The sequence below is a fragment of the Rhinolophus ferrumequinum genome, chromosome 16, assembly GCF_004115265.2.
Source record: "Rhinolophus ferrumequinum isolate MPI-CBG mRhiFer1 chromosome 16, mRhiFer1_v1.p, whole genome shotgun sequence".
In the NCBI taxonomy this organism is placed as follows: Eukaryota; Metazoa; Chordata; class Mammalia; order Chiroptera; family Rhinolophidae; genus Rhinolophus; species Rhinolophus ferrumequinum.
Window position 1 is genome coordinate 26,707,296 of NC_046299.1, and position 23,578 is coordinate 26,730,873.

Here is a 23,578-nt window from a genome sequence, read left to right on the forward strand (position 1 = left end):
CCCTGAATAAATTCCAAAGAATCCGCAGAATCAAAGAAGAAAATTATGGATTAGAATAACTCCTTTAAAAAAATAGGGTCATAACAACTGAAGGGCTAAATATCAACTTGAAGACAGGATCACTAAAATATATTCAAGACGATAGATTATAATCTTACTACACTGATCTAGCCACCATTTTAGAATGGATAATGACAAGAAACAAACTACAGCTTTGAAATTTACAAAGAAATAATTAGGTTTTCAGAAAAATGTTCTACAAAAATGTGATATAACTAAGGGAACAAATGAAGCCAATGAACAAGACTTTACCAACAAACATTTCCAATTTTATAAACATCAGCCCAAAAGGCAGAAATAGCTTGACAGCCAAAGAAATAAGAAAAAAATTAAAAGATAATCTAGACCAACTACTAAGAATAACATTTTAAACATAAAATGCCATTATAAATGATCAGAAATTGTTTTAATCAGCCTACATTAATTACATATATATGAGCTTAAAAAGGCAGCAGTCTAAAATATATTGCTCATATCATTTCTAACCTGTATCATTATAATCCTGCTGTTCCTCAAACACTTTACAACAGGAATCACTTTATAATACAAAATTTCTTTATACACCTAGTTTCTAAAGACCACAGTATGAATGTTGAGCAACATATATGCTGTTCTTTCTTTGTCCAGAAAAAGGAAATACCAACATCCTTCCCAGAATCCGAACTACTATAATAACCTTCATTGACTGACAGTGTTGCTTTCACACTTACGTCTCAAGAAAAGAGCAAACAAAAATGACTAAATCATTCTTCTTTTTAGAAAGTACTCTCAGCATACAGTTTTACTCTCAAACAATTATGAAAAACTAAGTCTAGAAAGCAGGTATTATGAAAATATAAACATATCTTATTTAGTTGAAAATATTTTTTTATAGGTAATAATCCAATGAAGAAAACTGAGGCAGGGGAGTATCAGATTAGTAAAGGCAAAGAGTTACAAGGCAGTACTGCATCCAAAAACTGAAGCACAATTTTGAAGCCACAACTTCTAGTTATCTAGAGAGTTATCTAAGAGATTTCATCTGGCAAGTATCATAAAAAATAACCAATTTTGATTATCATGTGCATTTATAGTACACTCCAAAATTCTACCCCGTTTGTGGATTTAAAATGTTAAAAAGTAGATACCAAGCATTTAAAACAGTTTTTCACAACAAAATTTATTAGAAGAATAGTGGTTTTGAAAAGTCTAGCATCCAGTGAGAACTACCATACACAACATTACAGCTGGGAATGTTTCTCCAAAATGTCATGGTCAAATAATACAATGGAACCATTAAATCTTACACATGCACGAAAGAACTAGCGCTTTTGACATACAATGCAAAAAAAACAAAAAGGGGAACCACATGGATTAAAGTTTTAAGTACTCATCACATACATTAAGACACAGCTTATTTTAGTCCAGTCAAAAATCAGAACTGCATTAAAAATTTAATGTAGTGCAATCAAACCAAAAAACTTAATTTGTGATCATAAGTGCTCTACTACATAAACATTGATCATAGCAAGGAACAAAAGTTCAAATCACACAGTACAAAAAAAATCTGTAAATAAATATAAACTACAGTACAAGAGAAATATTAAATTATACAATTCCGTTAAACTGTAAACAGTATATTGAAATGAGGTCCATAAGAGTAAAGGGGGTTCCTGTTTTGTCGCATGACACTTGAACTTCTAAAAATCTGAATGCCATTTTCCATATTGTCAAAGGCTATGGGTTTTATATATGGAGAATTCCTTTTTAGATGTAAGATATCAAATATTAAAGCAGAGGAATAATCTATTTTGTTAACCACAGATAGTACTGTAGAAAACAAAAGGAATATTAATGAATAAAGACCTCTAGTAGACAAGTATTAACATTAAAGATGCAAAGGGCTAAAATACTCGAATTAGAACTTCGCATCAGAAGAAACTTGTCACCGAGGACTTCAAGGCTACAAAATATACTGACAAAATTGTCTGCTGATATACAGACCCAGACCTCTGCTAATGTTTTGACATTTACATACTCGTGTTACAACACCAACTTTGGCAGAATCACTACTAATAAACTCAGAGCACTCCTGGCCCAATGGTTCCATCACAGTGGCCAGTGCACAGAATTTTCTAAAGACATTGCATAAACTAGAATGTAGAGGTCAGACACCCAAGGACCAGTGCTTGAATTTAGTAGTAGTATGGTGAAGAAGCAAGAGCCACATCAAAAAGGGACCGCATCTGTATTCTTCAGAAGCAGCAAGGAATGTTGTTTAATTGTGCTGGCTATTAGTGGCATTTAAAAATATAGTCTAAGTGTGTGTGTGTTGCACGTGCTAGCTATACATTTATGCACATTGTTTTTTAAATACACTGTTAACAGGAACCCCCATATTATCTGCTCAGTAGTAATAACTGAATATATAGAATGCCACTATAAGAGTGTGAGGCACCGTGTGCTGGAGAGTTATATGCAGCTTTAAAATCTGTTTGGCTGAGTTATACCTGGATACCTGAACTGAGTTTTTAAGTTGACATTCATCAAGGATGTGCTACCAGCACGTCGAAATAAAAGCAAAACAGAAAAATAGAAGTCACTGTTAAGGTTTAAGAATAGCATCAAAGTACCTGAATTGAGTGAGAATAGTGTGTAAACTGTCCCTGAGGGTTTTTAAACAGTGTGTACAAGTTGGATTCCTAAGAACATTAGTTTTATTTAACAGTGTGGACTGATAAAATACCAAAGTCTGACAGTTTAAAGTGGAGGTTATAACGAATTATATGCAAACACTCCAAATGTTATAGTTTATACGTTTCTTCTCAAAGCAGCAGTAAGCTGCGGTAAAAGTATACATCCCATCAGAACAAGCAACATGTGGGAGTCAGATAAAGGTTTCTTAGTCTGGTTTTCTGACAGCACAGCATATCAATGACTATATCTTTCCTAGATCAGAATGTAACTAATTTCGACTAGCAATATAGGATTAGACTTTTAATCAAACACTTTGCTATTACATACTAAAATTCCTTAAACTTACTAATGCTGGTATACTAACCTAGTTAATTATGCCCCCCTCATTTTAGAAATATACCCTTCCACAACTTAAAAACATTAAGATCCATTTTCAGTCCTCTGATGTAAAAAGCATGTCAGTGAATTAATATTAAAAATTTACACAGTAAAAAGGCTTGAATTTCAGCCAAAGATTCTAAATACTGCTCATTCCCTGAAGACTTAAAGGGAGAGAGAATCCCTACCCAATTTCCCAGCAATTTACTTTTTCTAAAATGGTCTGACACAATTTTTCATTTTGGGGGATCATCCCCTCACCTCCTCTCAAATTCCAATTCTTAAGCCTGATATACTTAATGAAATGGGAAAAAAATGAAGCAATCACTTGGAATTGCTTTAAAGGTACAAAATATTAGTCTTTTTTTTAATAAGACAAGATGTATATAAATGTGATTTGACTCCATATTATGTAGTATGTTTTATATTTTTAAGTAATCACCCTAAAACTTACAGTACCTAAGACTCTGAAGATAAATTAAGACTTTAGTGTTGTAACAGAAAAAGTGCTGAATTATCCCTTTTCTAGTACTTAAAACATTTCAAACAAGTGCTTTTCTAGTGACAGTAAAGTTTACTATATACCCTTCCACCAAGCAGGAAAAAAAATGTCACCTGGAATAAAAGAAAACTTTTAGGAGTGTAGCACCAGGTATTTACCACATAAGATGTTAACAGATGTTGTTTCACTCATTCTGAGGGGGTAAAAATAGTCTAGACTGAAAATCTATTTGGCTATTGAATGTTAAAAATCCCTGCTCTCCTGTGTCAGTGTCCTGTGTCCAACCCCCCGCCCCCAGTCCCCTTACACACTATCCACTGAGACTCTAATCTCTAAAGAGATTATTTTAAAATTTGTTTTCAGGACATACCTGAGAAAGGGTGCAATTATGCAGAACAAGGAACCTAAGACTGTACTAATACTGGTTATAGGTTTATAAATTCTTTCCCAAATCTAAAAAGTCTAAGAGGTATGGATCTTCAAATATGTCTTACTGCTTTCGATTTTTTTTTTGGTATGTGTGTAGGGTCATTTCCAGTGTTGAAAAGATCATCTTGAGTCTGTTCAATGACAGTTCAAGATGGGGTAAAGAGTTCATTTCCATATTCAAACAATAAAAATTAAATAGTATGATTATAATATCTGCAACATCCAATAAATCTATGATTAACTAAAAGTGCTTGCCTTTCGGCTTTTACTGATATAGCTTTAAATGAACTGGAAACCTTAAAAATTACCCCCAGTAGTTGCAGAATTAACTCACATTATTGTTTGTCAAATCACCATTAGCCTTGATTCTCACTTTCAAACAATCTGAAAGATTTTTCTGACTATCACATGAAGATGGCCCAACTTTACTACATTATCTATCCTGCGACTCATTTTTCGTATTGTAGGACAGAATATCTTTAGGCTTTTCTCAAGTCTTCATACTTGCCCATCCTACTTTCCACCCCTCTCTCCCAATCTCCTTCATAACACTTAGGGCACACAGCTACAGGGCTAATATCTGCTCCTTTAAAAGGCAACTGTGAGATTATCTGGGAATAAGAGACAGAGGATATGCAAAGAATTTCCTCTATTTTCTCTTCAGTCACCATGTTCACAAATCCTACTCAAGTCTCAAGGACAGAATGAATCCCCCCACCCAACCCCCAAAAACAACCAAGACGACTTTGGAGGTCTGCATTCCTTTTACCACAATTATACTTTTTTCCTTTTCAGTAGTTTGAAAGCAATTAGATTTTTTAAAAATCCTCATATAGTTTAATAGTCTCCTAAATGGGCTGTTTGGCTAAAGCCATTAAGTTTTTAATAACACTGGCCTGACCATAGCATTAATGAAGACCTAAATGTAATGGAAAGGTAACAAGGAAAACAATCTTTGATATCTTCATGAACATCAAAATTGAACCTATAACTTTCAATGTCTCCTATAAAAGATTAAGTGGAGCAATTCAGTCTATTGCCATATTCTATTACCAATGACAGCAACCTGAATATATAGAAAAGGGTGGTTCATATGAAAACAACCTCTGGAATTTAAAGAGTAATTACAAAAGCAAAAATACGTGGTTTCAAAATTAAATCTACAGGGGTAATAGCTGTCAGACAGAGATGATGACACCGGCTGTCATATATCTGTTAGAACTACTCAAAATTTCAGGTTCTGACATTGGGCTGACTCATTAATTTGTTTTATAAAAATACCTAACTGAACCTAAACTTCACTATTCTGGGTCAATGAAATGTAAGAGAATCACGAAGGCTTAGAACAGGCCTTGCACCATGTGCTTACTCAGGGCAGAGGGAGAACACAGCTCACTAGCCGCTCCCAGGCTGCTGTGTACTGCCTAATGAGAGAAGGTAGTTATGATGTGGGCCTTTGCAGGTAGTTACTTTTAGTCTAATTTAGAGTTCTCTCCAGAAAATTGGGAACTAAACTTCTCATTGTGCCTTATTGTTTTATTATCTGATCCCATATAGCTCATATTACAGCTCAGGTAAAATGTTGGAGAATGGAAATGCCAATTGGTTGAGGTAATGGTTTATATAAGATAACCAGAATTCTAAAAGCACTTCAATATTGTAAAGTAAAAGTGTACCAAATCAAGCTAATACACATTTCACACTTGTTGAGCTTGCTCACCAGAACTGAATAGTAATTACTTTCACATAAGGACCCCTATTACCACACAAAGCCTTACTCATATCCATGATCTGCTGCAGTAAAGGTTCATCAAGCAACACCTAAACTTCAGAACAACAACAAACTTAATAGTAAAAAGTATTACACACAAATATAAATTATTTTTCCTGAAAGAGAGACCTTGTCCTTCATGGTATTTGGGGAACAAAAATAAGTGTACAGCTCATCACATAGTTCAGAGTCACTTGTAAGCCTACTGAACAAAGCAATATAATACATTACTGTCAACCTTGATGACTCTACTGTCTCAGAAATGAGAAAGCTAATGATAAAAATACCAATTAGGTATCCTTCCACAGAATTAGTGTTTTTTATTTTATAGTGCCATAGCTTATCTATCTATAATGTCAATGTTCTCTCATAAAAAATGCCAAGAACTGATTTTGAATAATGTCTCCTCAAACACTAGTTTGAGTAATATCATATAGTTTGAGTATGTCATCATCCGCCTACTGAAAAATGAGAGGAGAAAAGGCTTTTGTGACAAAAACAGTTGTGAACTATACTTTCCCATACCATAAAAATGGTCAACTGTTGTTTTGGCCATGCAAAACTCTGATTAGCAGAAATTAAGCATGCGAATAGACCAATCTCTATTACACACTTATGAGGACATCCCCAAACTAGAATATCTACACTGAAAGTGCCAATACAGAATAGTGGCAAATCAAGAGAGAAATCAAATATTGAGGGATCACTGCGGCACCAAGACTGACAGCCAGCCATGTGATGAGCCACCTCCAAGAAATACATGGTATAATGGAACTCTGAACACAAAATTTAACATTAAAAGTGCACCTGAATATTACAAACTAACTTTACAAAACCTACAATAAGGTAAAATATATATCTTTTGAAATATTCAGCAGCTTTCCGTATTTTTTTTAAAGGTTTTTTTTTTTTTTTGAGAGGCTCATGGAGTTTAAAAGGGACCACTATCTAATTTCAACCATGCTTCACAAAACAATAATGGCTATTTTATATTGCAGTTACCAAAGTAATGCAATTAGTGCTTTAAAATAATCTACACTTTAAAAAAAGAAACAGAGAAAGAGAGAGACAGAGACAGAGAGAGAGAGAGAAAGAGAGAGAAAGAGCGAGAGAGAGACCTTTGGAGGAAATATGCTTATTCAAAGCTTCTTGGAAAAGAAAATTTACCTGAATATCAAGTCATGACTGATCTCAAGTGTAATGTTTAAAAGCTTCACAGACATGAATATTACAATCTTCAGGTCTCAGGACTTTTAATCTGAGAAAGTTTAGAGTTTGGTTTGTTTTTTAAATTCACTTTCTAACCAAAACAAATAATAGAAGTACTCAAATTTTCACTATTTACAACTCTCAGCCTACAATCTGAAATGACACAATACAAATTCTCTTATTTAAACTGCAGCATTAAAGGGTAGGCACACCATTCTTCTGCTGCTCGATTGTCATCCACTGAAACACACATAGAAAATATTTATGTTAGTAAAATGAGATCACTCCATGTACACTACAATGACAAAATTTACATAACTCAACTTATACGTCACTTTATAGACTACCACACAGGATTAAACCTCTCTGAACAGTAAAACTCTACAAAAGTTGAACTTTTAGGGCCAAATTTTTAAATGGGCCTTTAATGAAACCTTTCTGAGAGGGGATAAAAAGCAAGCACAAATTAATTGCTCAAAGGACCTTTTTGTAGCAATCTTGGGCTACTGAGTACCCCAAGAATCATGCAAAAAGGCACCATGACTACAATTAATTGTGTGTGACAAATTATTGAGTGTGGAACAAAGGAGGCATTTCTTCATAAGCTTAGCCCTTTGCTTTCAGCAAACTTTTAACTTCCTTCAACTGCAGATGAAAACCATACATTTCATAGAGTATTTTTATTGCAACTTCCAGCTAGGCTAGAAAATACTGCAGAGTCATATACTCCTCTGAACACAAAACTGCTTTTTCTGTTGAGAAGTCTAGAGAGCTAAGAGAAAACAGGCTCAGTCATCTACTGATTAAACTGCTACACAAAATAACCAAATCAAAAGAGGAACCCAAGCCCAGGCTACATCAAGAATGAGCAGTGCATGTATTTTAATAACAGCAATGGTGTGCCTAACCTTTGAACACATAAGTTGCTGAGGGAAAACTATCCATAACCTAATTAACTGCTCCAATGTTTCCAGTCAAGAATTTATGCCTTGGGAATATCTGGACCTACTTCTCTTTAAACTGTTAGCATTCACCTGAAATCATCAGCCTCAATTTAATACTCCAAGTTTGATTTCATTTTATACAAACACTATGATTTTTTTTGTTTTCGGTTAAGCATTTAGAAGGTCCAGACCATCTTTCTCAGTAGATTAGAATATAGGGTGTATGTTGTATGGATTTTGTTTTACACAAACAGTAATTTTAATTTGGTTACAATGCAAAATTAAATTTCATAGGCTTTATCAGTTCTTTTTGCCAAAAACTGTAGAAAATAAATGTTCCCAACTTAATTACTATGATTTTAAAAGCCCATATCAAAAAAAAGCTTAGATGTTCTTCAAGGAGTGCTTATACAAACATGATCTGAAAGGTCCTGAACTGTGTGCTACACAACCATAAAAAATAAGCAAATATCAGAAAGTTACAAAGGGGATATTATGTAGATAGGATGCCAAAAAGAAAAAGACTCAAAGCAATGAATTAAATAAAAACTAAAAAACCATCAACTCGTCCCCTCCTGTACTAGTATCTGGATTAGTTAAAAAAGAAACTAATGATCTTGATTATTGATTGAATTATTATTAGAATTGAAATGCAACCTAAATCATATTAGGTTACCTTGAGGTTGTGTTTTTTTCTCTCACCACAAACATGGATCCTTCATTCATATGGATATTTGGGCAGACTACTGAGGCTGTAAATTCTAGATACCACTTTCACAATATTATAATTACTTACACTCATTTCTTTTCCCATTTCTCCCATTCCCCAATAAACAGATCTCGTATATTTTTTACTAGTTGCTGCAACAACATTCAGTCGTTAGAACATGATCAAATTCGTAAAAGGATTTAAGAATATAAAGAAACTTAGTTTGCTAAAATGAGGCATCCTCTCCTGTTTTATGTAATGTACCCTGACTGCTCCTGAGTAAGAACGGAGCTCGTCCTCTATGAAATAAGGCTATATCCTCACTTGTTGGTGAGACCAAATTCTACCCTTAGAAAATCCCAAACGAAATTACAGCAAAGGTAGTGTTACAAAGTAATTAACCATAGCATTTCTGAAGGTAGTGTGTGCACATTTCCCACCTCCTTCCCCTCTGGGTGAGCACTAAATAGATTGCTAACTTGTTAAGTAAATTTAACAGTGAGAAAAAAAAATCCTAAAATGTGATTTGACCCAAATAATTCTTTATCATCGAATTACGAAATTCCTTACATTCTAAAGTTCAGTGTTCTTAAAGAGTTTTTTTCTTTAGTTTAATCCTTCAATTAGTTGAATTGTAGAAGAAAATATGAATAATTTTATAAGATGGCTTTCCAATTGCAATGAAAAAGCTCCCAGTATGACAGAGGTGGTTTCTAAAAGGGGGCTTTTTTTTCCTTTTAAAGAAAGGTAAATATAACTTAAAAAAAAAAAAAAAAAAGGAAAGAAAAGCATGCAGGCTCTACAGGCAAGGAGTCCACTTCCATGTTATCTGTTCTCTGTGAGGTAACTCAATTCTCTTGTAGAGAAACATGCAAAAGGCCAAACAATATCCCGAGCCATACAGCACATGAAAAATTTAAAATATGCAACATTCAGAATGCACTTTTCACCTCTGTACACACAAGTCAATGCAAATTCTGCAAAGAAACAAGTGTCACAGTAAATGAAGTCAGGTGCAAGCAATGACAGCAGTAGTGCTCACCCAGTTTGTACAGTAATTGGCACTCTACAGTATTCCTACTCATTTTTTGATTCATTTGCACTTTGTGCTGCCTCTCCCTGGGGATCTAATTCAATCTTTACAGAAACATCTGGCCCCTCCGACCTCATTAATTTCATCTTTTTCTTTGGAGGGTTTTTCAAAGTGCCCAGCCTCTCCTTCACTTTGTACTCCAGTGTACTGTGGGGAATCCCATAAATACTCTGAGCTTTGGAAACACTCATTTTTCCACTCATAACCACTGAGATTGCTTCCTCCAGTATCTCACTGTTGTACTGTCTGTAACGCCCTCTTTTCTTCCGAGGCTGCTTGGAGCCAGGGTCTCCTTCTTGATCCGAGGTGGGATATGGCTGTCCAGAGGTAGACTGCTCAGCATCTGAGCCCCAAGAATCGGGTCCAGCATCTAACATGCTTTTTCTATTTTGTTTTGGAAGAATAGCCCTCAATTTTTTACTAAGCGCGCTCTCCGTTTGTGAACCCATTACCAAAGAGCTATAGCTGTACTGATCACCAGTGCGAGACTCCCAAGAAAGATCCATTCCTCGAACTTGTGGTATCTTTAAATCTACAGGAGATGAATGGCTCACATCCTTTTTTCCATCTTGTTTTGTTTGAAGTGCCATTTTTGGAAAGGCAGAGTTTTCTGCAAGAAAAGGAAGGTCACTGATGTTGCTGAGTGCACCATTTCCCCTGAACTTCATACGGCTGAGGTTGAACTCATAATGTGGTTTTGCCCAAGAGGCTTCCCTGGATAATATTAAGTGTTGTCCATGATTCTGTAATCCAGATGGCCCAAGGCTGGCAGCTGTGGACAATTGGTTTCTGCTCAGTAGTTCTTCACTAATCTGCAGGGATCGAGCCAATGGAACTTTGAGTGATGTGGAGTGTCCAAAACCTTCCCTGGTTCCATCCTGTAAGCTTCTTGGAGGTACCCCATCACCACTCCGAAGTCCGTCTGGGCGGTACTGGCTGGGTCTCCCAGGTCGCCTAATTGGATGGAAGGAAACTGATGTGAGCAGGACTTGCACAGGTAGGGAGGGATGGGTGAGGGGACCACTCCTTTATTAGAAGGCCTTGCTTGGGTAACATCACTTTGTGTTTGTGTTATTTATTTATTTTTCTCTAAAATTAAAAAAAAAAATGGTCTCAGCAGTTAGTTTTAAAATGTGTTCACAAAAAAACAAAAAGGAAAAAAGAAAAAAACCAGGAGCTTTTTGGGCAAAGAAAAATTAAACCTGTCAGCTGGTCTCTGGTTGGGTTCACAAATTTTCGGAGAAAAAGTTTCGCGCAACTGTCTGAAAATAGCACCTTAATTATTAATTACAAAGTAATCATCAAGTCTCCATAGATCTACACACAATTGTGTTACCAATGTGACGTTACCACTAAACAAGTACAGTAATAAAAGAGTAAGCCAAATTATTTATTTTAACACAACACATCCAACATTCATGACAACCAGCTATAAAACTGGAACCATTTACATTGGTGGAACCCATAGATAACTGCTCATTTATCCCACAAACAAGTTGATGTTCGTTATCAAAAATCAGACAACTCCAAATAACATTTCTTATTCTGCTTGGGAAAAATGCTACCAGCCCCAACAGGAAAAAAACAAACTAACAAAAAAAACCCAAACCAAAATACCCATCGCATTATTAACTTACCACACTTCTTCATTTTAAAACACTATTAGTTCCAGATACATGACTACCACAGATTCTCCATTTGAAATAAGCCAAGCTTTAAAGAAACTGCACTTTATTTTCCCCAAAACTTTGTTCCTTAAGTTCTAGTGAAAGTAATTATTGTCACAGGTATATAATCAATTTTGTAGCAGTTTTCTTTCGTTAAAAAAACTTCTTAAAATACCAAACATTAATTTTTAAATTTCAAGTGAATAACTTTCACATAATGCTTAAAATGTCTACTATTTACACAAAGTTAATTCATAAGGTTTTCATTTTCACAATAGAAAAAGATTACCAATGATCAAACTGGCAACTGATAAAGCATGCCCAAGGGGAATAATTACGTTAACTAGGCACAAAAGTGGAAATTACAGAAATGATAAACCAGCTATGTTCTCCAAAAGCCTACAGGGACTCTGTACTGTAATCGCTAAATAACATAATAAGGAAAATAATGAATATTCAACTAAAAGATGGGCAACACTGTCAGTGTTTCTGTATTCCAGAAAACAATACCACATAGAAAACACTTTCTTTCCATTCAGAGGGATAAACACAACTTCAACCATATAATAATACATAGATTTGGTGGCCAAGTTTAAAGTGAATCTTAAGCAAGGGATTCATGCATACAAATCATACTTATGCTTCTCCTACATGTGTCCTTAATTACACAACTCAAGTGTTTTTAATATATAAATGGAACCTAATGATTTGGGACCATGATGACTTATATATAGTGAAAACTATAGTGAAAAGAAGGGCTTAAGGAAAAAGATTAGTAAGCTATGCAAAATGAATTAAATTATTTTTAGATTGAGTAGAGGAGGACAGAAAAGGGAAAATGATGGAATTTTAAAGAAAGTAAAGGGATCATTTTTAGAAGTCAGTCAGTAAAGAAATCCTTCAATTTGAAGGTAATTAAGAATAAGCCGAAAGGGTTAGTCCATTTAGTGTCTACTTATTCCTATACCATTTAAACAATTTCCCCATGTTGATACTGTAAAAGTTAAATAAACCTAAATATTAACTAATTTAATATACTGAAGTTATTTTTCATATCTAGAAGAAGTTGATTTTTGGTCACAACACCGTTTTATGGAAATGCCTTCCCAATATGGCACCTAAATATCTAAATTATTAACTCCTGACTTTTCTAAATGATTACTATGTACACATAGAGGAAGAATTAGACAATTCTTATACTGTAAAATTAGGTTCAGAAAATTCACTTTGGTTTGCTAAACATTATCAAAACTAAGCATTAATTATCAAAACTTGGCAGCATAAGATAGTTATCCATCAATGTTTACAATCAGTCTTATCTACTTAAAAAACAAAAAACACGTTTTTCTGAACTGCCACAGAGTTAAAAGTGCAGTTCAAATCAATAAACAAAAACAAAACATACAAGAAAAAAACAAACAGTCCCCACACACCCACATACTCCAATAGAGACACCAAGTTAAATATTGGGCCCAATTTTTATTCAACAACTTCAGCACACATAATACTGCCTTTACATCTGAACTCTGGAATTATTTAGGTTGGGGTTCACATTCAACAACAAACAGTCCAAAGCCATATTCCCAATTATTTACTATTTGTACGAAACTGGCAAAATTGATCTACACTAGTCAATTATAGATTTCACAGACTGTGCTTTACTTGACTGATGGACTGAAAGTAATTTTACTAAAGGCCCACCTGTAAGAGTGTTACCCTGAAGGATTAATTTTTAAAATATACAAGGGAGACTGGCATCAATCTTTGATAAATTGTCCCCTGTAAAACTGTGAAGGCTACAGATATTTTCCCTTACCCGTTCCCTTGAGTACTGGAGCAGCCTGGAGAATGGCTCAGGGAAGTGCTGCCAGCACATGGACTTTTCTTAGTGGATAGATCAAGTACACCGTCTGTAGAGACACAAAGAAACACCTAAGGGTATTAAAAACTCGAAGTAAATGTGAACTGAATAGACTGAAAATGACAAAGCAGTAGGCCTACTCAACTAAGCCGATACACTACTGGCTATATATTTGAATTACGAAATCAATTCATTAATAGATTCAGGATATTCTTCCTCCTGAAGCGACATAAATTTAGCAAAGCTTGTTATATCTAGTATCTCCAAGTGTTAAATATTTTATTAATAGGGCAAAAGAAAAAATAAAGTGTATCACCGCAGATGTTAAGACAGTGAGATATAAGAAATAGCAGTTTGTACAGTACGAGGTTCAGCAACAGAACTATTGGACTTCATTTTCTAAATTTATCTTGATCAAAGCATATGAGTTTTTAATGCCACAATGTCATACAAATTATAAAACTAAATTTCTTAAGAGCTAAGTCTACCTAAAACATTAAAAATACACAAAAATTTGGTTTAGGAAATTTTAAATATGAAAGGTATTTTAAAATACAAGTTTTGTAGTTAAATTACATGTATACACTATATAATAAAGTCTATAAAATGAATCAGTTGTTAAGTGTTTATAATGTGCATGTATCTTAACTACTCTTTGGACACATCTATAAAAACTGTGTATTTGTTGTCAATCTTTCAGGAAAAAATCTGCGGAGATTCAAAATTCACTTGCTGACATTTATAAAGGCAAAGTTTTTCAATCAACAAGTTATTATAAATTGGTGGGCAAAGTTTAAGGAAAGAAAGAAAAAAAATGAAAGTCTTGATACTGATGAGAGCCTAGAGGTTTAACTTTTTTTTTTTCAACAGAAATTACACCAAATCACAAATTCATGTTACTCATGAACATAAAATTAGAATGTTCTTGTCCCATAAAGGCTTCCCCCCCCCCCATAGACAGGTCTAGAAAAGAAAACTCAAAGTCTGTACAATTTTTAAAGATGCCATTCTGTCCAAAATAAAGAGAAGACACAGTGCACCTCTGATTTTTCAGCCGGCCAGCAGAGAGGCCTTGCTGTCTAGTTATGTGAAAAACCGCCCCAATACTGAACCCACTTAGGGCTTGTGCCTGAAGATATTGTAACTCCCTGTTTCAGGCAGTTAGAAATAAATATACTACTGAGTTTATAAACCAAAAAAGCTCACACTCATACAGAATAAGTGTTGTCCTTTAGAGTCATTAATATTTCTAAATATATAATAGTAATCGTATAGAAGCAAGTATCCTATTGGACATCTAACCCAATTAGCTATCTAACAAGCAAATAAACTGCTTAAAATAGTTCCAACCAAAGACAGTATTATTTAAAGACTTCTAAGTCTATCTAATCCAATAGACAACATATTTTAAGTCTACAATGAAAAACATTGTGATATAAGCTGAAAACACTAAAATTCATTTAGGAAATATAAAAATTTGTTTCATTTGGAATCTGTACACTATAATCTTATTATCTAGTTCAAATTTCTCTTGGTTAAGGGCGTGCTGTCAAAACAACACACCTCTCAAGTATAACACTAGTTGTAACAAGTTAAATGGTGGTATCTCTATGTGTTAAGCTCCTTTATTAGTACTTGCAATACAACATCTATGCTGTCATTCTACTAAACCTGAAGATTTTAATGCAATTATTTTGAGCAAAGAAATTTTAATGAAAGCTACCAATCAAGTAAAGAAAACAATCCTCAATAAAAAACAACAACTGCAAATATGGTAAACAAAGGTATACTGATTAATGTGAATGAACATAGGACAACTAGTTCTCCTAGGAAATCTCTTAGAACTTAAGAGATTCTGATTGCTGCTCACTACACGGAGAGAGAAAAAAAGCAAAAGAAAACTATTAAAAGATTCTTTAATAAGCAACTGAAGCCCACCCATTAAGTATGTATCATAAATTACTTATAATAAGCAAAAGAAAGTCTTTTAAAAGAGGTTTTTATAAGAATCAAACATATTTACTTTGCAAAACAAACATGTATTTCTCACCAATAGCTTCACACATTTCATAACCTTTCTACATACTCTTATGAGATTTCTATAACAATAAAATCTCATTACTACAGACATCACCAATTTACAATTTTCAATGATTCCAACAATGGCAGAGTTGAAACGCTCACTTCATCTTTGTGAAATTAAAGGTAAAACGAGATGATAACATAACAGGAATATTTAATCTATTTAAAAGAGCAAATTTTTCAGAAACTCAAGAAACGTTTCCTAAGAAAAACTGAGAACCTCTTAATCTCTTCACTTAATTAGGATCCTCACCAACAAATTACCTTTTGGAAATACTCTAAGTTTAGTTCACAATACAGTGCATGTGTGAAAATGTGTATGTTTTTGTGTGTTTATAAAATACTCAATACACCTAACAACCTGATATATGTGTCTTCTGTGTTCTCGTTATTTCCAATCCTAAGAGTTTCTTTTTTAAAACTGTAAATACATGTTTTTGCCTTGTGATCTCATTTGCAGATATTACTTCTTCTGTCTAACAAGTAAAGACATATTTATTTCTCAGGTGCTACTCCTAGAACATTGATGGATAAGGGAAAAAAAATAATTTTTCACAAGGGTTTTAAAAACAATGGATATGACAATGTTTTGGAGAGCATAAAATGCTTATATAAACATCAAATAACTTAACAGTAACCACCTAACTTTCCTTGGTAGTATATCAATCATGACTATGATCTATGAAATACAGTGGGTAAGGCAGCCACTATACTTGTACTTCTTCTCTATCACTGCATAGTGAGCCATAATTTAAGAATTACGTGAATTTTTATCCTATTATTGCTACTGGTGCCCTCCTTAGCAATCATTTTTTTTCTCCCCAAATTATTCTGATTGGACACCAAACCATACCTTGTTCACTAGGTTCTGACTGAGACTTTCTGACAGTAAGGTCCAGAGGTGAGTCTTGGTCAGCCATGAGAAGCTTGCTGAGCACAGGGTTCTGAGTAGTTGCAGCCGTGGGAGAGGTGGCGACTGGAGATGCTTTCGGCAGGCTTTGGTTCTTTGTGCTATTGGGCTGGCTGGGGTCCTGAGTAGAGCTATTTTTTGAGGTATATTCAGCAGCAAATTGTTGGATCATTCGCTGCATGATCTCACGGGCCACTAGGGGAATATTGGGGTCGGAGACCCAGGGACTGTCTGTAAACAAAGATTTATTTACTTTTAAAGTGGGACATGTACTTAAAAAAAAAAAAAAGACAGCTTTCAAGCAAACATAAAATTTCATTTTATTTTTCTTAAAATGCAATATAGTAAAAGAGCATTTCCTCAGTTACACTTTTAGTCTCTACTAAGCGTATGAGTTGCAGATTTTAAAAAAAATCCACAAAATTATTTCTAAACTTCCCCCTCAGCATTATGAAATCAAATAAAGGGATAACAAATAGTATATCTTATGGGCAAGAATCACTTACCTGATACAGAAATCCCCAAACCCTTTTTTATGAAATAATTACTCCCCTATTTACCACCTATAGATCACATCTGGTTTACCCTAGCCATTTCTTCCTAAGAATGGACTGATAACTCAAGTTCAGGAGTGCTTAATTTACTTTCTGTTAAAGACTGAAGGCATTCCAAGATTAGACCAGAGCAGTAATTCTCACACTTTAATGTTCATCAGAATCACTTTGAGGGCTTGTAAAAACAGACTGTTGCGTCCTATCCTCAGAGTTACTTATTCAGCAGTTCTAGGGTGAGCTCAAGACATTTCTAACAAGTTGCCAGATTCTGCTGGTCAGAAGACCACAACTTTAGAATCCTTGAGCTACAAGTTTAAATACCAAATCTCAAAACCCTAAGATCATATATATATTTACATCAGTTCTTTAAATACACTTTGTCAACCACTAAACACTAGCTAGTGAAGTAATGAAATAAACATCTAAGTTTCAATTTCTAATTAATGTTAATTTTAAAGACCATATGAATTCATTACTTCAAAAAACTTTGAGCACTGGAAGGAAACTTGGAGGTCAAATGGGGTAAAATAAAAGGGGAAATATTTTGTATAACTGTATTATTATCACATCTCTTATCATTACCACATTATCAGGGAGTCTAAGCTTCTCAAGAGTAGAGATTACTCACCACCTAATCTTGCCTACTGTAAAGTATGCATTCATATTAGCTGAGTAATAAATGGATCAATCAACTCAATTACCATTAGATAGGTTTTTTTTTTAAACAAATGAAGGAAAAGTCATCTAAAGAGTAAGTGGCCTCTTCAAATCTGTACAGTTAATGATAGACCTTTGATTAAAACTCTCTCCCTGAACTTAATGTTCCATCCGTGATTTTTACTTCCCCACCACACTTCTGAGGCTTTAGAAGACGATTCTCAAAAAAACCTGACTTCCCTTGATTTTTTAAAGGTTAACTATAGAAGGTAAATCATTTTACTCATATTTTGGAGCTGTAAGGACCATAGGTTGATTTATAAATTTAGAAAAAAATTGACTCATTATTAAAACCTGAAATCTTCAACACACACACACACCTCTCTCTCCAAACCTCACAGGATTCGTAAAAACAGTTTTTATTTCCTGAAGGACAATATTCAATACCAAAAGATGGTCATAAAATCAGAATATTTATTTAATTCTCTGAAGTTTAACAAGGTTTGCTCTACCAATAGCAACATTTCTGCTATCAAGAAGTATTTCTAACCCCTAAATTTCCTCTACTGTGCTAACTACTAGCACAGTAGTTAGACATTTATATAACCTTAAATGTTTTAATAAACATTTTAGTCACATTGCTTTTAAAATCTCTCTACCCACTGGATTTTTAAATATTCATTTAATTTTTTCACTTAAGATCCATATTTTTTTTTTTACATAGCCCACAATCCTCTAAATGAAAGACTGTATATAGTTTCAAATTTTCAAATATTAGTGTATCTTTTTCCCCCTGGAAAGTTGGAGAATATATGATATGTAAAGAAAAAAGTTTCCAAATTGGAAGCAATATAAAGTAATTTATCAAATATCTGTGTTTAACTAGATTAATAAATATAATTAGAGATTTAAAAATATTTCAGGATAAAAACCATAAATTGCCACCTTTGTGCTTTAAATGGATGCAGCATTATTTCGCCTTTTCGTTGAATGACTAACATAATTATGAAACACAATTCATGTTTATAAATCGATGACATCCCTGCCATTTGAATTTTTACATCTTTTGCAAGGTTCTTGAATGCATTTCATTCCTTCACTTACTTAAAACACATCTATAAACCTAGCCATACCTAGAACATGCACAACTGAGTCAAGTAACAACAAATCAGATCAAAATTAAAACTATAGAAAAACATGTAAATGCTACCTCACAGCCGCCTGTATGTTTTAAAATGCAAATTTAACTTTTAGAAAAGTGTCACATTTTCTAACAAGTGACAAAACAAGCTAAAAAGAAATATGACAGTTGTAGAAGGTATACTGTTCCTGAATTGGAGTTTATTATAGACTCTATACCAAAAAGCCTATTTTTATTGCATCTGTTTATATATATATATATACACACACGTATATGTATGTGTACACACACACACATTATCACTCCTATATATACCTATATATAACTTTTTTATATTCAGTTATTTATAACATACGATTTGCAATACTTGGAAACAAGACAAATCCAAATACCTGAATTATTTATTAAAAACAAAATATTCTCTTCAGACTAAATTGTCTGTCATATCTCTGGATAGTGAACATTTTTTGGTATTAATTTGACGAGTATTAACGCTCACTTTTGGACATCTCCAAGAGGATTAATAAAATATCTAAAAATAACAATACTATTACGTAAAACTAGGAGGAACATCCAATTGCAAAGTAATAGCTCTTTTCCTGAGCATCATATGCCAGTATAGAAATGCACACTTAACTTTACATACAATTTCAAAGAATTCTCATCTCTTGAAGTTTTTCTAAGACTGATTCCAAGGAAAGAATTTTTCTCTTAAAGGTTACGCTCCCAAAAGTTTAATGTCTAAATCAAATTATAAGGAGTTTATAATGTAAGTTATTCCTAAATGACAAAGGGATGGTACTAGTAGAGAAATAGGCTAGAATTCTCTTAGGAATCTGCTTATGATTGATCTTAACTCCCTCTAAGTAGAGAGTGGATAAAAAGTGGTTCCTCCATAGAAATTAGAGGAGTTCCTCTTTTCAGATAACATTTGCTGCAGCCTCAAACCAGTAATTCAGTACACAACCTAAAGGAGAGGAGCAGCAGAGGATGTGTAAAGATATTTTACTTAGTTAATAAACAGGCAGAACTGATCTATCAGTCATTTTTACACTTTAAATGTGAATTGACTGTTTAATCAAGTGTTCATAAAACCAAGAATATTACTATTTTAAGATAATTTTGGCATTCAGGGACTTTACTGGGATATGGTGAGCGTGGGAGCTTGGACTGTGGGAGCTTTAGGTCAGAAGCTGCAAGAGGATGTTAAGAGAAGTGAAGATGTACTAGAAGATTTAATGTTGTCTAGGGAGCTGACAGAAGTAATTTTTAAAATGTGTACTAAAAACAATAATCTTGTGCATTCCTTAATTTTATACACCTCAACTCATACTCCTTTTTGAAAATACTGATTACATTAAGCAGAAGCCCAGCTGGTCTTCAATTGTAACCAAACCATTAAAATCAGCACTTATGAGCCTTTTAACCAGTGTACAGGCAAACACCAGCTTTCAAATTTCAGAGGGACGGAGGGAATTTCCAGAGGAATCAGAGGTGTAAACTAGAATATATGAAGAAATATTAAGGAAAATGGAATCACTGAGTCTGCTGAAAATTAAATAAGGATATTCAGGATTATCAGGATTTGTAGGAAACTTTTTTTTGAACCTATCATAGTAGCCTCCATCTTGGAACTAGAGGAAGGGCATAACTAAGATTATAAATCCATTTAGAAAGACTATCTCGAAGGTAGACTCTTCACTAGAATGGATCATGAATGGAAGCTTCCAGAAGGTTTTGGCTGACAGCAATTAAACTTTGTGGATAGAGAATTGTAAAACAAACCTACAACAGTTTCAAGGAGAAAGATAAATCGTAAAACACAAGAGGTGGTGCTATTAAATACTACCTCAAATATGTGGAAAAATGGTTTATAATAATGAATTTGTTTTAATAATTTAAAAAATTTAGTGAAACAAAACTATCAAGGAAAAAAAATGCCTGCAAATCTAATTAATACTATACTGAGATCTTACAATTTCCAGACTTTCTTAATAATTTTACGAACTATTTAAATAAAACTGACATGGCACCATCACTTTAGAGCAAAAAAGAAAGGGGTTGCACTACCCTATTCCAAATTTAACTGACCAAAGAAAAAAAGCATATTATCAATAAAGAAAAATATTTTAAAAAGTAACTTTCGAAAAATGACATTGAAATTGAAATTAATATAAGACAAGCAGATGCTAAATGTCATTCTTTATTGGAACCAACCTTTTCTATAAAAGACTGCATTGAGGAACTCTTCTGCTTGTCTCTCGAATCGAATGATTTTTGCTTGCTCTTGTTTAAGCAGAGCTTCTTGCCCAGCTCCCGAAGCTGGTTCATCCAGACCGACTAAGTGTCCCTGCAAAAATATTTGGTGAATATCTTTCCCCATTCAGTATCAAAAGCACAGATGCAAAATCAAAGACAAATGTTACAGATAAGACAAATCAGTTCAATATAATTAAAACATTTTAAAACTTCAAATCAGGATAAAAGTTATCTCCACAAAAGTGTAAAAGCAAAGTGAATATGAGTATGTATTTTGGGTGGTTTTTACCCATGTTTTTTGATTATGAGTTCTGTTTAAAATTTACAAGTAAACTCTAATTAAACTATAATTACTGAATGGAAAATTTCCTTGAGCATTCAAATATATTGGCTCTTACTATACTATAGCAATAGTTCAGATATTGAAGGTATGTTATAATCCACAAAGGATTTCCTTAAAGATTTTAAATACACCCAGTGATATTTGCAACCAGCTATGATTTCCCTATCACCCAAATTGTGTCACCAGCACGACCAAAATATATATTTTCCAAAGACAAATTTAGCACCAATTATATATTGTAAACAAACAGTTTAAATACTAAGAATTCTCCTGCATATTCAAACTAAAACAATGATCTCTTAACAATTCCACATAAAATACTGTTTGCCACATAATTTATTTAAAACTCTTTAAACAAAATATCTTAAGTATTATAAATCATTACAAAAATCTTTATTATAGTTGTATTTGACAACATTCTATAAATTATTCTATAAATTATTTAAAAAATGAATCAAAAATAAAATAATTTAATTTTGATACAGATTTAGCATCTAAACAGGTACAGGCATACCATGGGGATATTTGGTTCCACAATAAAGTGAGTCATAATCTTTTTGCTAGTGGAGGGCCTTGACTTCAATTTGTAAAAAACGCAACATCCATAAACCATAATAAAGTGAAGTACAATAAACTGAGGTATGCCTGTATTAATTAAATAGTCCAATAAAATCTTCAACTGCATTATATGTTAATGCCATTTCACTGTTTAGTGATTTTTAAAAAACAGATATTACACGGCATAAACTGTACTTAACTTCTTAGTCCTACATTCAGTCAGTTCAAACTTTGAACAGAATATCTATACTCAAACTGTATTTCATGTAGCATTCAAGCTACTTTCTAATCTAAATCAACTCAGAACAACTAACCTAGCATTTAGTAAGACAGGTGCTACATGTTTTCTTGAATCAAACAATTTTATCAACCTGGACTGAAATATGCAGATTACTTTTAGTTGGTTCATATCAATTACAGTCACATCTATTTGTTTTAAACAGTTGTTGCTGAAATATAATACACATACCATACAATTCAACCATTTAAAATATAAAATTATTTTTTTAAAGTATATTCAGAGGTATGGGACCATCACCTTGATCTAATTTTAGAACATTTTCTGACACCCTCCAAAAAAACCCCTTACCCATTAACAGTCACTTCCCATTCTCCCACTTGCTTCAAAACTACGCAACCACTATACTACTTTTTATCTCTATAGACTTGCTTATTCTGGACATTTCATATAAATGGAATCATACAATATTTGTTTTTTTGGTGACTGACTTCTCCTAGAATAATGTTTTCAAGTTCACCAAAGTTGCAACATGTAGCACTTACTTCCTTTTTATTCCCAAATAATATCTGATTGTAAGAATATGCCATATTTTATCCATTCACCAGTTGGTGCACATCTGGGTTGTTTCTACTTTTTGGCTACTATTGATAGGAACAATTCCGCTTTTAATATTTGTGTACAAGTTTTTGTGTGGATATATATTTTCAATTCTCTTAAATTTAGAGGGTACCAAAATAAATGTATACACATTTTAAGAAAGGAAAACACTTTATTAAAATTACGCTGATGGTAACCACTTTGAGCATCTCTTGTAATTGCAGAAGTCAAATATGACTTGCATTCATCTTTTGTTATTGGTATATATTGAGTATTACAATTTTAATAGTTTATTCCTTTCTTAAAATGTGTATACATTCATTTCTTTGGCACTCTCTATATACTTAAGAGTGGTACTTCTGGATCATGTGTTAACTATGTTTACCATTTTGAGTAAGTGCCAAACCATTTTCCATGGAGCTGCACTATTTTATATTCTCCACAGCAATGAGGGTTCCTTTCTCCACATACTCACAAACACTTATCTTTTTTTTAAAAAAGATTTTATTGGGGAAGGGGAACAGGACTTGATTGGGGAACAATGTGTATGTACTTCCAGGACTTTTTTCCAAGTCAAGTTGTTGTCCTTTCAATCTTAGTTGTGGAGGGCGCAGCTCGGCTCCAGGTCCAGATCCCATTCCTAGTTGCCGGGGGCGCAGCCCACCATCCCTTGCAGGACTCGAGGAATCGAACTGGCAACCTTGTGGTTGAGAGCCCGTGCTCCAACCAACTGAGCCATCCGGGGGGCAGCTCAGCTCAAGGTGCCGTGTTCAATCTTAGTTGCAGGGGCGGAGCCCACCATCCCTTGTGGGACTTGAGGCGTTGAACCGGCAACCTTGTGGTTGAGAGCCCACTGGCCCATGTGGGGATCGAACCGGCAGCCTTTGGAGTTAGGAACACGGAGTTCCAACAGCCTGAGCCACTAGGCCGGCCCCAA

The 23,578-nt window shown here is 33.9% G+C and overlaps 1 protein-coding gene across 10 annotated transcripts in view; it reads right to left on the bottom strand.

Moving 5' to 3' along the window:
• Positions 1-23,578, bottom strand: part of LCOR (ligand dependent nuclear receptor corepressor) — a 115,602-nt gene that overhangs the window by 17,076 nt on the left and 74,948 nt on the right. For 9 of the 10 annotated variants that reach the window (XM_033131276.1, XM_033131272.1, XM_033131274.1 and 6 more), the window contains 3 exons: positions 20,861-20,993; positions 16,235-16,522; positions 13,255-13,348 (listed from right to left, as the gene is read on the bottom strand). In XM_033131276.1, the coding sequence (XP_032987167.1) occupies positions 13,255-13,348; positions 16,235-16,472 (332 nt within the window). In that variant the 5' untranslated portion in view covers positions 16,473-16,522; positions 20,861-20,993. Of the gene's footprint in view, positions 1-1,204; positions 10,726-13,254; positions 13,349-16,234; positions 16,523-20,860; positions 20,994-23,578 lie in introns of those variants that run through there. The other variant, XM_033131279.1, reaches the window with a different exon arrangement.